The sequence below is a fragment of the Protopterus annectens genome, chromosome 1.part1 (assembly GCF_019279795.1).
Source record: "Protopterus annectens isolate FY-2018-M chromosome 1.part1, PAN1.0, whole genome shotgun sequence".
In the NCBI taxonomy this organism is placed as follows: Eukaryota; Metazoa; Chordata; order Ceratodontiformes; family Protopteridae; genus Protopterus; species Protopterus annectens.
In genome coordinates, this window is record NC_056726.1 from 1048771825 (window position 1) to 1048790273 (window position 18449).

The 18449-nt window shown below is 42.6% G+C and overlaps 1 protein-coding gene across 1 annotated transcript in view; it reads right to left on the bottom strand.

The window, feature by feature from the left end:
- LOC122808862 (KRAB domain-containing protein 4-like) overlaps positions 1 to 17621 on the bottom strand; it is a 304687-nt gene extending 287066 nt beyond the window's left edge. The window contains exon 1 of the mRNA XM_044079963.1: positions 17447 to 17621. Coding sequence (XP_043935898.1) covers positions 17447 to 17458 — 12 coding nt within the window. The 5' untranslated portion in view covers positions 17459 to 17621. The remainder of the gene's footprint in view (positions 1 to 17446) is intronic.
- Positions 17622 to 18449: the final 828 nt, after the last annotated feature.

An 18449-nucleotide genomic window follows, 5' to 3' on the forward strand; every position in this document is an offset into this window, starting at 1 on the left:
ACAGGCCACCCTCTCAAACTCAGGAACCCCACACAGCCTTCCTGAAGACACTGGAGGGTATAAATGTATCTCCAAACACCATCATATTGGGTGACTTCAACTACCCGAATATAGACTGGGAACATTACTCAAGCCCTAACTTTCTAGCCCAACGGTTCCTGGAGTTCATAAATTCAAATGCCATGGAACAGCTAGTCACTGTTCCCACGAGAGGAGAAAATATACTAGATCTCATTGTCACAAACATGGGGACAAAATGCTCCACACGAAGTATATCCCTCATTGGTGAGATCTGATCATAAACTAATCTCATTGGAAATCCACATCCGCCCCACCCCAAACAAAAGACCATAGTGAAGAACTTCTCTAAAGCAAACTTCACACTACTCAAGACTGGTGTGGTAGCCTTCAAGGCCCCTGAGCCAGTGGAAACTACAACCCAAGCTGCGGAAGCCCTTACAAATGCCTTCTATGAACACCTCCAGGACTGCATGGATCAGGCAATCCCAAATAAAACCAAGACTCTTTCCACAAAGGGCAAACGTCCAGTCTGGTGGACCCCAGCCATTAACAAACTTTACAATAAGAGGAGAAAGCTATTACATGATAGAACAAAATCCATAAAAGGGAAGTCACCCTGATCATTATTAGTAAAAAATACGAGCACTCATAAAATCAACTAAGGCCAATTTTGAGAGAAAAATTGCCATGGATTCAAAGGACAATCATAAGGCCTTTTTCAGCTATGTTAGGAACCTGGGTGGAAACTCCCAGATATGCTCAGAATTAGTCCAAAATGATACAAAAATCACTGAACCCACAGACATTGCCAACATACTGGCAGACAGGTTCAGTGCAAACTTCACCCCCCCCCCCTAAAGGAGAGGTAACTATCCCAGCCGAGTGTAGCCTCCCGGACATCTCAAATGCGAGGTGAAAGCTGCTCTCTCTAAAGCTAAAAACACAGCATCAATGGGACCGGATGGTGTCCCCGGCTGTGTGCTACATGAGCTAAATGAGGAATTAAACCCGCACATAAGGCAGCTGTTTAATCTCAGCCTTACCACAGGATCGTGCCCAAGGAGTGGCGTACGGCAACTGTGGTCCCACTCCACAAAGGCGCCTCTACGGACCCTGGTAATTACCGCCCATAAGCTTAACACATCTAGTCTGCAAAGCTATGGAGAGGATCATAATGGAGCTCATAAACAAAGATATAGGGGACTTGCAGACATTGGACCCGACCCAGTTTGGCTTTGTCAAGGGAAGATCATGCCTTTTGAACTTGGTCGACTTCTTCGAAACGGTCACCAAGGCCATTGATGAGGGAAAGGCAGTCCATACAGCCTACCTTGACCTTGCAAAGGCTTTCGACACTACCCCACTCAGGTATTGTAGAAAAACTTACCAGCTTAAATGTAAACCCATATGTCACAAGATGGGTTGCAAACTGGCTTAAGGACAGAACCCACAGGGTTAGAGTTGCTGGCGCTGTGTCAGACTCCAAGCCGGTCACAAGTGGTGTCCCACAGGGCTCGGTCCTTGGCCCCCTATTGTTTGGCATCTACTTCTCAGAAGTACAGGCCAACATGGGAGGACTTTGGCTGACAAAGTTTGCAGGCGACTGCAAACTGGGCTATAGTGGAAAGTGCATCGGACACGGATATCCTTCAGAAGGGACTCACGGAAACAGATAGCTGGTGCCAGAGCCATGGCCTGAAGTTAAATGCCAAAAATGTATAGTCATACCCTTCGGGAAAAACAAGGTAACCCCAAGCTACCATATAGGTGGCAATCCACTAAGCACAGAAGAGGTTATCAGGGACCTGGGGACCCAGGTTGACAGTGGCCTTTCTTTTGACACTCACATTGCTAAAGTGGTTAGAAAGACCTTCTACATTGCCCACCTGATCATGAAGGGATTCACATCCAGATCTAGTGAGGTCATTGTTCCCCTGTACTCTTCACTTATCAGACCAATGATCGAGTACAATGCCCCATTCGGGATGTATCTCACCCGACATCTGCAGCAATTGGAGAGACCCCAAAAGTTCCTCACCAAAAGGATAAAGGGACTCCAAAATCTGTCATATGCTGCCAGATTGAAGAAACTCCAGCTCTATTCAGTCGCATACCGTCTGCTCAGAGGTGACATGTGCCTGACATACAAGGCCATGTCCAACCCGGAATTAATGGACATGCTCCACCTCAAAAATCCAAATCCACCAGAACCACTAGAGCAAGTGACTTAAACCTTAGCACGGATATAAATAGGACGTGCTGGAGGGATAGATTTATCACTCAGAGACTCCCTATGCTGTGGAATAAAATCCCGGTCCATGTGAGGCAGAGCACCTCACTGACTCTGTTCAAGAGAAATCTAGACCTGTGGATGGGAGATCGTAGGTTTACCCCGGGAATCATCTCTGTGTCACTGCTGGACAGAGGCACAACAAACTAATGGGCACAGTATTTTTTCATATAAGGGGTGGCGTAAGCCACAAAAATTTGGGCTAGGCTTATAAATGCCTTAGGGCAGATAGCCTAGTATAAACCTATGAACCTATGAACCTATAATTTTCAGTAGCAGCTTTTTTAGAAGCATGATTATTAATAACACTATATTCAAAGTCTACTCTTTCACGTCGCGTGAAAGTCTTATGTCCCTTATAGGGACTAGAAACATTTTGAGTTTCAGCCTGTACAAGACTTCTTGTTATTGTTACCGTATTTTTTAATGGGTAACAGTTCCTTAGGACGTGCTCCTGTCCGTTCAGCATCTTGGCGCGCTTTGTTGAAACTGAAGTCAAAAGTGAAATCCTGTGCGGGAGACAAGCACAGTTGTTCATTAATCAAAAAATGTTCTTCTCCATTCGTAGGGGTGCCAAAACAGTCCATATGTTCAACTTGCTGCTCACTAGGAAGGTCAATCACGTTAGTATGTGCACAATTTCTATCCTCAGTGTCTCGCAGCACCGCTGGAAAGCCGCAATCCGGTGTGTGCTGCACTTCCGGTAAACGTAAACCGTCTGGTATGTTGAACGCATTAGTAAGAGAATCATTGTCCTGATCCACACCACGAACAGGTGCAGGTTTACATTGCTCTAACTTGTCATCATTGTTAGAAATTAGTCCGGTGACAAGACTTAATAGTCGATGTACCTCTTGTTGAAGAGCTGAAACGTCAGCTCTTAAATTAACAAATTCATCCCTTGACAATAAAGCGCAGTGTGTATCTTCGGAGCCTGTCATCCTTAAACACCAACAGATTCAAATACGATAAACCACCGACTATAGAAACAAAATGAATGTACAGATTCTTCGATAAAACACCGCTCGTACACAGGATGATGAGAATAATTTATTGTTGCACAAAACAAGAGTAAATCACTGGTTAAGCGCTTTCAACTGGAAACTCCAGTCTTCCTCAGAACAATATAATGATACATATCCAGAGTTATATAGTGTCAAGCCTTAATCCTTTTAAAAAGCCCACCAAAAACTTTAAAGCTATACAAGCCTGTAAACACCAAACACTAAATAGATACCATATGTAATATAAAATATGTGAACTCATGAAATCTTGTGAAAAATAATTTAAAAACAAAGGTTTCTCATATATAAGTATTTTTACAAGTATGAGTTTATTTTGTTTTTAAATTATTTTTGACAAGATTTCATGAGTTCACATATTTTATATTACATATGGTATCTATTTAGTGTTTGGTGTTTACAGGCTTGTACAGCTTTAAAGTTTTTGGCGGGCTTTTTAAAAGGATTAAGGCTTGACACTATATAACTCTGGATATGTATCATTATATTGTTCTGAGGAAGACTGGAGTTTCCAGTTGAAAGCGCTTAACCAGTGATTTACTCTTTTTTGTGCAACAATAAATTATTCTCATCATCCTGTGTACGAGCGGTGTTTTATCGAAGAATCTGTACATTCATTTTGTTTCTATAGCCGGTGGTTTATCGTATTTGAAACTGTTAGACAGAGGCACAGTATACTAACCTCGAAAAAGGGCATAGCAAAAATTAATTTAAAATGTGTGGCGAAAGCCAAACACACTCTGGCTAGGCTTATAAATGCCCTAGGGCAGATAGCCTAGTATGAACCTATATGTGTGTCTATATTACATACACACACACACACACACACACAAAACAGAAGTGTTACAAGATTACATGAACATTAAATACCCACACCAATTACATATATGGAAGGATGTTAAAAAGGCCAATCAGCATACCACCAGAACAGGAGAAATTATAAAGTCATATAACAGGAATTTATAAAATGGCCTGATACGAGTTAATAGAAATAATCACTCAGAATTAAATATATTTATGTTGGAAATACCAACAAAGTTGTACTCTGAGAAAATAGCTAAATAAAAGCAGCATACACCAGTTAATATAAAATATATTAATTTAAGTCATCGCAAAGTGAAAAATGCCTACAGTAGTCATGTACATACATAATACTGTATTAATACCCACTGACCAAATGTATAATTGAATATAAGAGAAAGCTTCACCCTAAATGACCTCATCCAAACCAGGGCTACATAACATACTAAAAAATGTGCTTGGATCATTAATTTTAATCAATGATTTTTCCAACATAATGGATTAAGAATTCAATGCATCAATAAAAAAAAAAAATCATAATGGATTAAGAATTCAATGCATCAATAAAAAAAATTCCAGTATTATGCTCGAGTGCGTGTTTATATACTGTACTGCTTTCCCTGTGACATCCAATATCACGTATATGTAAAGAGGTTTGTTGTTTTCACAAGCATCTAGTTTGCCTAACATAAAATGCGCCACATAAACATATTGCCAAGTAAATCACCTGTTCGGTATTACAGGTAAAGATTACTTATTTTGAGCATTCTAAATTACACTCTGAGATATAAAATGTTTGGTTTGGCAAACACAGGATCATAGGAGATTACTAGGCTAATGGCTCTGGGGCCCTAACAAGCCTAGCTGAGCGTTTATTACCAAAAAAAAAACTCAGTTAGAACTTGTTGCCCCTGTCAATGAGGAACACAGGTGGAACCCCCTGGGACAAATTTGTGGTTGCCCATCCACCCATCAAGGTTGCACTTGAAGAGGGTCAGTGACATACTTGGTTTGACATGATTAGGGAGTCTATTCCACAGACGAGGCTGACTCTGGGAGACAGACCCATCTCTCCAGCAGGTTTTGTTAATGTCACACAATAGATTTAAGCCTTCCGATCGGGCACTACGCGAGGAGTTAGACTTATGGATATGGAGCATCCTAGTAGAGCAGGGTCTGAGACTGCCTTGTAAGCGAGACACGGATCACCTCTGAGCAATCTGTACGATACAAAAGGAAAAATTAACATTCTTAGAGTATTATGCAACTGTATCAGGAATGAGACCCAAAGACTTAATGCACATGGTTATTTTGATTGAAAACAAATATTGACCTATTTTTTTTCCTTCTTTGTAAGTAAACTTTCAATTTTAAGAGAACACTGTAGAAAAAAAAAGTGTAATTTGTTAACAAGTGCCAATACCCCTGGATGGTAAATTTGATCTTAAAAGTATCTGTTCAATATGTTAATACACACCGTTTTCCTTATCTTTCACCCCGTCACTGATAGGGAAATGCTCTCCAAACAGCTCAAGAAATAGAATCCCTTGAATGTCTACACATCCATAGCCTCGGAGTCAAATTTACACTTTCATCATGGAGACTCTGAGCATCACTACAAATTCTCTTAAATTCTACGGGATTGCGAACAAGGTATATTGTTAACACTGACAGCTGGAAACTAGCAAGAGTGACCTAGGAATAAAAGGTTTCCTATACAAAGTGGTATTAAGCCCACCATATAATAATTTTGCTTCTGATGTATCAAAAAAAAATCACAGTGAATAAACTGAATGAATAAGTAAACTGTAACCTGAAATCACTGTATTAAGCTGCAAGACATACTTCAGTTGACTGGATGACCCTTTCCTCACTAACCAGCAATCATATGTCTCCACGTCTATAAAGTGCACAAATGAATGATTCCTGGTGTCAAATTCCCACAATCTCAAAATAGCCCATGAACAGACTTGCATATGTAGGAGCAAAGGCTGTTGCTATAGCAGTACTGTTCGATTAACAGTCCATATTAAAATAAAACACATTAGAATGTAATACTAATTCCAGTAAGGTGAGAAGAAAAGTATTTAAGTCAGATGAATATATGGATGAAAAATCTAAAAAATAACAGCTGTCTATGTTTCATTCTAGAAGGGTTATAAGAAACTTCACTTTAGTAAAACTTGGCCACTGACTGACCCATGCTATAAAACGTTATTTCTGATTTGTCTGTTCACTTCTGTTCATAGGACCGTACAGCAATTGCTATTTAGCTGCAAATCAAACTGCACACATGTGCGTTTCTAATGGTGACAATGTAGCAGAATCTGAATGGTGACTTTTCTGTGAATAGCCATGAGATACATAATATTTTATAATGAATGAGCATCTTTAGGCAATGTTTTACAACAGTGCCCCCCCCCCCACCAGTTTGTGCAGTAATGGGTATGGTCAGAGTGACTGACATGCCTAGTGGCTGTGATGTACCATGCAAATAATGTGTGATTGACATGCCATGCAGATTTGCCAGTGACATCACCCATACATTGCTTGTTGATGGACACCTGCTGAAGTCACCCCCTGTGCGTGTGACCTGGAGTTTTTCCTGACACAGTGAGGCTCCAGAGGTAAATGAAATTAAATGATGCCGGCCATTTTAAGTTAACTTGTAAAACATTTGCCTTAGGACAAACTGTCTTTTAAAAGCAGCCTCAATACTTTCAAGACAAATGCATTAACCTACAAATTTTCCATTTTAAATTCAGTCCCCAATGACTGCAAAAAATCCAGCCAATGCAACTGCCAAGTGACCTGCAACTTGCCTTCCTCCAGATCCAGAGTCACCAAAGGGCATACATCAATTTTCTATCCATAACCATCACTCTTTACTGAACTTAGCACAACTTCATCAACCCAGCCAGTAATTGGGCAGCCAAAGTAAATATCCGCCCTTGGTAGTTAAGCTACAAATGTAACTCTACCAACATACTAACCCACAAAACACTACTTTACTACTTTTCTGTAAACTAACAGAAAATCTAGATAAGAAAGATTACATTTTAACCAGAAATGACCTTTTAACCCATCTAAACTATCAGCAAAGCTTAATGTTCATAAATGATAAATTTTCATAATCTGACACAGTTTACATGAACCAGTTCTATCTTTGATTTTTGGGCAATTTTTCATCCATTGCTATTAGTTCTGTCTCTTTCGCTATGAAGTACGTCTCATGACCAGCCATAACAGACTCTGCTGAAACAAACATCTGCTCATTGCTTAAAAGCAGATAAAGGTCTTGCTTGAGTCTTTTCCATTGCGGCAGTAATGATTTCGATGAACTTTTATAGGGTCGAGTACGGGAAGAACGTCTGCTGTGAAAATTAAAAGTACTACTATTTTAGGTTTAGTACTATGATTTGTAATGTTATAAGACTGAGTGCTATGACTATCGTCATCCCTGGTAACATTTTCAAAAGGAAAACAATGATTGTATCCATTTAGACTGATGCAAAACAACTGCTCGACTGTCTTAGATACCCCTCAGCTGTCTTTTTTTTGCAGAATGTCCATATTTTTGGTATGCTCCTCATAAAACTTTGTGGTTTTCTGGCAACATACTTTTGTGTTTCAAATTTCATTTCTTTCAGATAAAGCATGCGGCTTTGTTGTACTTTACTAGCTCATTCGAGCAGGTACACGCATGGTCCAAGTGACTGCACATCAGAGGCATCAGGCTTCTCAATGCAAATGATGCACGATTGGCACACAATGCAAATTTGTCAGTGACATCATGCATACACCAATTGCTGATTAACATGTGATTTTTGAGTGTTTCTCAAGTAAGAGGGATAGAGTATGAGAATGCCTGTGACAGCAGGAATATTTATTGTGTACGATTTGTTTACCCTCATCCTCATTGCAGTGCGATCGCACAGTGGGTATACTGAAGTAGCGGCGGTGTGGGGGCCGTGGCAATCCTATACTCAAAGTCCTAGCCACAGTAAAATATTCAGTCTTTGCACTTTCACCAAATATGTAAAGCTTAAAAAATTTTAAAATACCCGTTTTCTGTCCATTTTGCAAAAAGTCACAGCACTGCCATGCATGCTTACACAATTCCTCTTATCAACTTTCTAAATTTATAAGATCAACATTTCACCCTAACAAGTCTTGCGGCTTTGTATTGGAACACTACCCCAACCAGCATTTCTGAGCAGAAATGGGCATATCAAATTTGATTGGCATGCGAAGGCCATGCGACTTTGTATGTTAATCATGCCTGTCAGACAAGGAATGCAGATTTGGAAGTGGAATCATGAGTATTCACAGCGAGCATTTGTACCCTCGTCGTACTGCACGTTCTGCAGAAAAAAAGAAGTTATGTCTTATCATAATGTTCCATCTGTGTTGTAGATCTTTGTACATTCATTACAAATAGGACCTCTGTTCCGTCCTCGGAACTGATAAGGCCGTTTGCCAGGCCGCGCAAGCCAAAAACTCTCAGCTAAGACATACCCATAATGCCTCTCTCCTAGTTACTCCAGATCGAGTTTGCCCGCCCTAGATAAAAGATGAAGTAATAGAAAAAAATAGTAGGAGGCTCTGTCTGAGCTGAAGTCCACCAGGAGTCCAGGCAGAGGGAAGTAATGAATGAACAAAGATCAACAATACAGATGGAACATTATGGCAAGACATAACTTCTTTATCTGATGTTGTAAATCTTTGTTCATTCATTACATATAGGACCGAGTCACCAGCTACTTGAGTCCTGGGTGGCCCTAAGGAAGGATATTCCTGAGCACCACAGAACCAAAAGATGCTCGTCCCCTGGAGGCCAAATCCAATTTGTAATGAGAGATAAAGGTATGAGATCTTGCCCAACTGGCTGCTGCGCATATATCATCCATAGAGGCTCTGGCATGAAAAGCTACAGAAGTAGCCATACATCTGGTAGAATGAGCCTTTATTCTGGAAGGTAAGGGTAGCTTATTCTGTTGGTAGATAAAGGTAATGACGTTTCTAAGCCAAGAGGATAAAGTCACAATGACATTTCTAAGCCAAGAGGATAAAGTCACTTTGGAAACAGGTTTGCCCAATCTGGGTCCTGCAACGGCCACAAACAATTGATCAGTTTTCCTGAAAGATTTAGTCCTGTCCAAATAACAACAAAGTTGCCGAAGCACATCAAGGGTGTGCAAAAGGTTCTCTCCTCTACTAGAATGCAGAGGGAAGAAAACCGGCAGGTCAATAGATTGGTTACTGAAAAGGCCAGAAATGACCTTGGGCAAGAAAGAAGGGTCAGTACGAAGGGACACCCTATCAGTGTGGAAGATCAAGTAAGGACTCTTGACACTCAAGGCCTGCAGCTCAGATACTCTTCTCACTGAGGTAAGTGCTACTGAAGTATGGTTTTCCATGACAAAAATTTCAAATCACATGAATCAAAGGGTTCGAAGGGAGAACCTGTGAGAGACTGAAGCACCACAGTCAAGTCCCAAGGTTCTAAGGGAGGACTAACCGGAGGTTTAACATGTAATACTCCCTTCAAAAAGGTCTTGCATAGGCAGTGTGACATAATTGAAGAATTACCAAGACCATTATGAAAACTGGCGATAGCTGCTAAATGTACAGTGATCATTGAAGCTGAGGCTCCTGCATGTAGAAGAGTAGTCAGGTATTGTAGAATATTCTTAATAGGCATAGAGAAAGGGTCTAAGTTCTGGTTTTTGGCCCAAATAGAGAACCTAGTCCATTTACTAGAATAAACTATTCTCGTGGAAGGTTTGTGTGAGGCCAGAAAATTTTCATGAACAGGAGATGGGACGTCAGGCAGCCTGGCAATCACTGGAAGTGAAGGAACCAAGCTGTGAGCTTAAGACTGTGCAGGTTCAGATGAATCAGTCCCTGAGGATGAGATAACAGGTCTTGGGAATGATCCAGGATCCACAGGCTGTGAATCAGATGAGGCCATAGAAACAGGAACCAGACTTGATGTGGCTAGTAGGGGGCAATGAGGACCACTTTGCTTCTCAACATCTGAGCTTTCTGGAGAAATTTTGGGATGAGGGGAAAGGGGGCCAATCATGTGTTAGAGCATCCCTTGGTGGTTCCCCCTGAGGGGGGGATCAGGGCAAAATAGCTTCTGCATTTGTAGTCTAGAGGGGAAGCAAACAAGTCGCTACAAGGCTTGCCCCAGTCCTGGAAGATCCGATCTGCGGTTACAGGGTTAAGGGACCACTAGTGAGGCATCAGGATGTTCCTGCTCAGATTGTCCGCAATAAGGTTGGAAATCCTGGGAATGTGCATTGCTATAAGAAAGCAGTTGGAATCTATCGCCCAATGCCAAATCCTCATGGCTTCCCAACACAAGGGGTAAGACCTGGTTCTGCCTTGCTTGTTGATATACCAGATGACTGACATGTTGTCTGACTGAATTGCAATGGTCCCTGAGGGTAGGGATGCATGGAACGCTTGCAACGCTAAGAGAACTTACCCTCAGTTCCAGGACATTTATGTGCAAGTTGGCCTTCATGGGGGATAAAGTGCCTTGGACAGTCTTTCCCTGGAAATGCCCCCCACCCTAACAGTGAAGTGTCCATGGCCACGGGGATGCGGAAGACAGAACGGTCGACACCAAAGATTCTTTTGTGGCTTCATCCACCATAGCATTTCTTCCTTGCAACGGTTTGTAAGGCGTATCATGTCATTAAGTGGGTGAGTTAGCAACAACCATTGTGCGGAAAGGAGCCACTGCAGGATTCTCATGTGCAGTCTCGCCAGTGATACTAACATAAGACATTGGTAATCTCCAAACTCTGGATCCCACCCAGTTCGAGTTTGTAAAAGGCAGATCATGTCTCCTAAACCTGATAGACTTATCTGAAGCAGTCACCAAAGCCATAGACAAGGGTAAGGTGGTTCACACAGCCTACCTATATCTTACCAAGGCTTTCGACACCATCCCCCACTTTGGAATTACAGATAAACTCATTAAACTAGGTATAAATCCCTATGTCACAAGATGGGCTGCCAACTGGCTCACTGACAGAACCCACACTGTGAAAGTAGCAGACTCCAAATCCGACTTCAGACCAGTGACAAGTGGAGTACCACAAGGTTCAGTCCTGGGTCCTCTCCTGTTTGGTATCTACTTCTCTGAAGTACAGGCTAACACAGAAGGTCTTTGGCTAACGAAGTTCGCAGATGACTGCAAACTAGGAGCCATAATCAAAACTCCTAACGATGTGGACATCCTACAAAAGGGCCTCACTGAGACAGATGCCTGGTGTCAAAGCCATGGCCTCAAGCTCAATGCCAAAAAGTGCATTGTCATCCCCTTTGGTAAAAACTCTGTACCCATGAACTACAACATAAGCGGTAGTATACTTAACACCGAAAGTGTGATAAGAGACCTTGGGACACAGGTGGACAGTAGTCTCTCCTTTGATAATCACATCGCCACAGTAGTCAGGAAATCCTTCTACGTGGCACACCTCATCACAAAATGTTTCTCATCCAGAAAAAAAAAAAGAGGTCATTGTTCCCCTCTACTCATCACTCATTAGACCCATTATAGAGTACAATGCCCCTTTTGGTGCATTACCTCACAAGACATCTACAACAACTGAAAAGGCCATGAAATACCTCACAAAGAGGATTACCGGCCTCAAACAGATGCCCTCATGACCGTCTCAAAAAACTCCAGCTTTACTCCATTGCATATCGCCTACTCAGAGGTGATCTCTGCCTAACATACAAAGCTATGTCAAACCCAGAGCTGTTGGACATGCTCCACTTAAAGAAATCCCAATCCCTCAGAGCTACATGCTCTAGGGACCTAAACCTTGTCACCACAATAAACAGAACATGCCAGAGGGATAGATTCCTGTCCCAGAGACTTCCCATACTCTGGAATAAACTACATATCTATATCAAACAAAGCTCCTCATTAGCACTCTTCAAGAAAAATCTTGATGACTGGATGGGAAATAGGAAATTCACCCCGGGGATCACCTCTGTGGCTCTGCTCGACAGTGGCACAGAAAAATAATTTTCTTGGGTGGCAAAAGCCAGGGTACCCTTTTGGCTGGGCTTGTATAGGCCCCAGGGCCGATAGCCTAGCACCTACCTATGAACCTATAATGGCAGCTGCCATGGAGCCCAAGTGTTGCAGTACAAGACGTGCTGATACATATATCTGAGGAAGAAGGTCTTGGATTTGGTGTCTTATTTTCAAAAGCCTGTGAGGGGGGAGAGAAGCTTTACAAGATGTTGTGTCGAAGACCACTCCAATAAATTCCAGTGTCTTCATTGGGGACATTTGAGATTTGTCTTTGATGATTGTAATCCCCAAGCGGAGGGTGAGAGCTTGAGTGTAAGAGAGTCTGTGGACTAGGAGATTCCTGGTCGGAGTGGTAAGGAACCTGGAATCTTTGTAGTCGAAGATGAGCTACCACAACTGCCATACATTTGGTGAACACTCAGGGGGCTTTCAAGAGACCGAATGGCAGTGCCCTGAACTGGTAGTGATTGGCTCCTAGCCAGAAGCGGAGAAACCTCCAGGAGCGGTGATCCATCTTTATGTGGTAGTACGCATCCTGGAGGTCTACAGAGCACATCCAATTGTCCCTCCCTAGGAAGGGAAGAATGGACTGTACTGTGACCATCCAGAATTTTTGAGGTTTGAGAAATTTGTTCAATAGGCTGAGATCCAGGATTGGTCTCCAGTCTCCTGTCTTTTTCAGCACTAAAAAGAACCTAGAGTAAAACCCAGATCCTGGCTGGTCTGGTGGGACTGGTTGGATGACTCTTTTTCTTAGCAGCTTTTCTATTTCTAAGGCTGCTAATTCCCTCTGATTGGGTGGTACATCGGGGATTCATTTGATGGGTCTGGGAGTTAAATCGAATGGTATCTGGTAGCCTATGGATATTATTCTCTGCACCCAAACATCAAGATGCCAGGCTGGTAGATGCTGAGAAAAATTACCCCCGACTGCTTCCCCAGACTGCTTCCAGAGGAAAGCAATTGGGCCGCTGCTCAGGAGCGCTGCTAGGGTCTGCCGGAGAAAGAATCTCTAGCGCCCTGGTTACGCATACCCCCTCTACCCCCAAAAGGGGTGTCTTCCATATGAGTTGCCCCCTCTGCACCGGGGACATTGTTCACCACAAGTGTCAGGAAAGGATCCTTGGGATTTCTTGAACCACATCTTTTCTCCCTTCTGGTTCTTGGAGTAGGACCTCTGGGGGTTGAAAAAGTGTATGCCCACAGCAGACATGGTCTTTCCGTCTCTCACTATGTGCAAGTGTGTCTCGCACTTTGGGTCAAAAAAGTGCAGATTCGTCAACAGGTGCATTGACGAAGGAAGATTCAAAGGGGTCTGCAAAGTCACACAACCACATCCAAGCATAACATCTCATGACAACACCAGATGCGGCAGCTCAAGCTGCCTCCTCGGTGGTGTGAGACATCAGACACATCGAGGAGTTTGAGATGGATTCAAGGGTAGCTAGCTGCGAGGCGATAAAGTATCACACACCTCATCAGGCACCCTGCCAAAGAGGAAGACATTTTGGAAATTAGGTCTCTTTAGAGGCAAGTAAAAAAAAAAAAAAAGTGCCAAATAGTTCAGCGACCAAATGACAAAGGTGCTGAAGCATAGGACAGCTTCCCTAGTCCGTCCATAGTCCGGGACTCCCTGTTTAGAGGATGGACAGTGGAACTATTTTCTGCCAGTTCCCTCCCTCTTGGTTTCTGCCACCACGACCATAGAATCAACTATCAACTGCTTGGACCAGTGGGGCTGGTCTTCAGGTGTAGATAAAATTTTGTCTGGCCACTGGGGGACAGGTTCGACATTGTCCGGGGCCTTCCAGGCACACTGCACAATTAATTTAACAAGGTCCTCTGCTGGTGGGGTCACCCAGGAAGTAGATGGCCGGGTACGGAAGGCCTGCAGTAACACAGATTCCTCAGAAGAAGGGTTAGAGGACTTCCAGTCCCCCCGCTGCTTGAGGATTTCGAGAACGTCTCCAAATGAAACTTTGTCTGGGGGAGACCATAGGGACCCTTCCCCCTCATCACAATCAGTGTCTTCTGTGGTGCTTCCTCTTGCACTGTTTCTTCCGGGTGGCTCTCCAGTGTGATCTTCTGAGGAGGACTCTGGAGAAGGGGTTCTTGTGACTCCTGTGCCCAGGGTCCCGAAATAGCGGGTTGGGAGAGGTGCATACTGGGGGGGGGGGTTCTGATACTGATGTCATTGGTGCTGACTGTGAGCCTTTGGAATGAAGGACCATCTCTATCACTTGTACAGCAGGCCCACTCGAGGAGGGATGGAAGCTCGGAACTGGGATCAAACTCCACTCCGAAGAGCCCACTTCCAGTTGAGGAGTTCTGAGAGAACTGGAGGCCGTCGGAACCGTGGACATAGACGGTGCCAGCAAGAAAATAGGCGGCAGAATATTTACCAAGGTACAGACGGTCCAAGCACCATTCCAAGAAAGCATCGGCTCTATGCAGCAAGGGTGGTCAGTGCCGACAGGGGAAACACTGCTGTCAGAGCAGAGACAGTATTGTACCAAAGTGAACATTGGTACCAAGATCAGGGTGGATGCTGGAGGAAGATAAACAAGGGAAGATGTGGTAAAAGATTCTGAGCCAGGAGGGACGGAAGGTCTAGCTGGAATGAGCAATCCCCTAGATGCCAGAAGCTGGTCTACAACCCGCACTAGATCTAGTTCAGAAAAACTCCTAGTGGATCTAAAGGAGGCTGCTAAAGGGGAATCAGGTCTTTCTAGAAAGCGGCTAAACCTCTGCCCCAAAAAAGGGGTCATAAGATGGAGAATATCTTGTCCTTGGCAGGTATTACAGTTTTAGAAACTGTCGGCACCGTGACTGGGGATGGTGCCGAAGCAAGTACAGTTATCGGAACCGATGTGGGATCCAAGGATGGCACCGAAGTCAGCGGTGCCAAGGTGGGAACCAAAATAAGAGTGAATATCATGGTCGGCACCAAGGGAGAGGACACAGAGCTTAGTGCCGAACAGATCTGCGCTGAGGGCGCCAGCAAAGCACGGAACCGGCTCAATTCCGTAACTGACAGATGCAGGAACAAAGCGACTCCATTTTTCCTTATGTTTTTTGGTCTTTGGAGGGGGTGAGACCTCCGACCCAGAAAGAGCCTCCGAAAAAGGTGTCGAGTAAACCTTTTAAAGTAAGTTTATTTTTACGTTCTGCTAGTGTCCGATTACTAAAACTAGCACAAATGTCACAGTTAGCTTTAATATGAACCATGCCCAAACATTAGACACAACGAACATGTGTATCCGAGTTACGCATCTTACGTCCACACTTCTCACACTGTTTAAATCCCAACTTAGCTTTGTCTGACATGCTAAGACAACAAGGCTATCCTATACAAAAACTAAGGGAGAAAATACCAATGATATCGCTTCTGCAGGGGGCAGGCCCCCCTGCACCCCTGCAATGTTTTTTGGTTAAACTGCTTAGTTCTTCACAAATACATCCACATCCCCACAAGTACCCTTTACTACGGTTTTCCACAGTAATGGGACCCATCTGTATTCGGTATGAGGGTTGCTGCATGAAGTATATTTGCTACTTGGAATGCACTCAATTCCATTGCTGCTTTTTAAAGTAATTAACAGATTGACAGTAGAAGCTTGCTTGCCTATATTGGCAAAAATGTGTATGTGCAATATTTCGGTAGAAAAAAGTGTGCATGGCGATTAAAGAGACCTTCTGTGACTTTTTATCTGAATATGTTCTTTTAATGTACTATACTGAATGTACTACCATTATGGCATATAATATGAACATTTTTTTTTTTTACTCTTAAATGTCTTAATGTTCTTTTATTTTGAATGTACTATCGTGGAGCTTTTCTTCCTGGGCCTCCAGTGAAAATGGGTCAATGGCCCAATGGACTTTCCCAGTCAACAAAATAAATAAATAAATAGTGAAATGTGTACTGCATTATATGGCTGCACACATGTACAGTTACATTACTTGAAACATGTACAGACACTGCTACTGTGCCTGCACTACAAATCAATGTTTTTACACATTCAGTTGGCCGACAGAGGTGTCCCTCCTTTCCTTGCGTTTCTTCAGAAGTAGCAGCCAGAAAAGTAAACGGTATGCGTAGAGTGTTGTGCGGGATTTGGGCGGGGCTTGCTTGTCTGGTGGGGTAGTCTTCCAATACAAAACCCTTTTTACGCATGCCACCAATCCCGAATGAATATTCATACGGACGAACAAAACAGCAACATGTTTATTCATCAATTTACAAAAGCGTCACCTAGTGCAGGGTGAGCCTTCTATTACGCATGCGGGGATACTGCTGTAACTATTGATGAGCTTCCTTTACTAGTAATGTTACAATATAAAAATGAAAATACTGCACATATTTTTCACCCTCTTTTTTACTTTCAACACATAACAGGACTGTTATAGACCATCACATTCATTACTGAAGTGAAACTTATTACCGCTCGCTGTGCTCGTACTGAAACGCTAAAAAGTGAAACTGAAGTACTAAGTCAGCCTCTCCCGTACTGTAGTTCAGTTTATTAAACACACTCACTGGCCTAGTCGCCTTGGAGTCAAATTCCGAACACTTAGGGCAGGCTTTGACTTCCGTTCCGTACTCTTTTCAACACGCGCGCGCACGCAGTTTAGCTTCACACACAGACGTTGGAAGTCAAACTCCGCGTACGAAGGACGGCTTTGTCATATAAAAATCAATTCCCACACAGGTTCTCCATGCATCTTAAGCCAAGAAACTGAGCCGTTCAACAATATATATCTTTCTTCTAGTTTCTGAGAAAAAAACTGTTTTAGGAGTAAAAACTGGTCCTGCTCCCACACACAACCGCTGTCTTCTCTCCCTGGAGACTGCCGTACTCATATCCATCTGTCTACCATTATCTGCCTGCATTTGTACCAGTTTTAAACTACAGTAAATAAACAACTGTGAGATGTTGAGCCAGTTCAGTAACTCTTTTTTCAGACCAGACACACAAAAGCGAAACATATTATGACACATATATTCTGACGTTTTTGTCGGAAAGGAATGAAAACATTTTAAGAAAAGCATCCTATATTACAGCTCAACTCCCTAGATACCCTCCTGCAGCGTCCTGCTCCCCTGTTTCTGTTTCCCTCTAAAATAAGAAATGCACCTTTGAAAGACTTAAGTTGTGTGCTGCCTTTCAGAGTTTGGAATTAGAAGAAAAAAACTGTGTGTTTATATGCAGAAACCAATTTTCCTATCAGTTTGGAAAGTTTTACCTCCAGCTTCATGATCTCCAGATTCAGCTTTCTTTTCTACGATCTGCACTCCTCAGGAGATCAAGCAAAAGCTACCTTTCGGAGATGACAAACAGAAGAATGATAAATAAACACACAAATCCAAGTGTTATTTTCCACACAAATAGCACTTTCAAGTATTTCCTGTCAAATAATTCAATTCACTTCCTGTTCGTCTGTAAAATACATCCCTAAACCAGGATGATAACCTGATTAATATTCATAACATAAAGCACTGAAGTAGTGCCAGGAGGGGGTGGTTTATTTAAATATTTCATTACATGGGTTGGGTCAACACGAAAGACAAAGTTGCTCTGCGGGTCATGCATATTCATGTAGCTGTAGTTTCCTTTAGTTGCAAGCAGTGTATTGTCTTGTAAATTTTTGTTACACTTCTGTAGTCATCATTTTAGGCGATCAACAAGAAAAATCCAGTTTAAATAAGAAATATCAGGTTGTGTGTGCAGCAGCTTAAAATGCATTGAGACTCCTGTTTACTTTATATAGAATATGGCAAAAGTCCTATAAATGCATATCATAATAGCTGTGGAATAAGAAAATAAACTAAATACAAACTGATTGAATGAAAGCACTGGGTGAAATAACTTAATATCAAAATGCATTGTAAGGCAAGAAAAGCTAGACTGAACAAATCAGGGACGAATGTAGTAAAAATACCCAGCAGTTCACTGAATTTGTCTGCTAACGCTTTTAAATGTGTACAGTCATGTCATTTTCCTTGACATTTGCTGCTGTTAGCCAAGTTACTTGTATTCTCTTGCATCTATCCCATACATTCCTAAATTGTATGTATTTCAACATCACCCACTTCCCAGGTAAGCAGTTCTGCATTTCAAACACATTTTCTGTGATTTTTCTTGCTTCCTCATAACTGCCTCTTTCCAGATTCACTCAGTGCCATCTAGCTGTTGCACCTTCTTCTCAAAGTATGAGCACAGGTCACAGGAAATGAAGCCTTTATCAG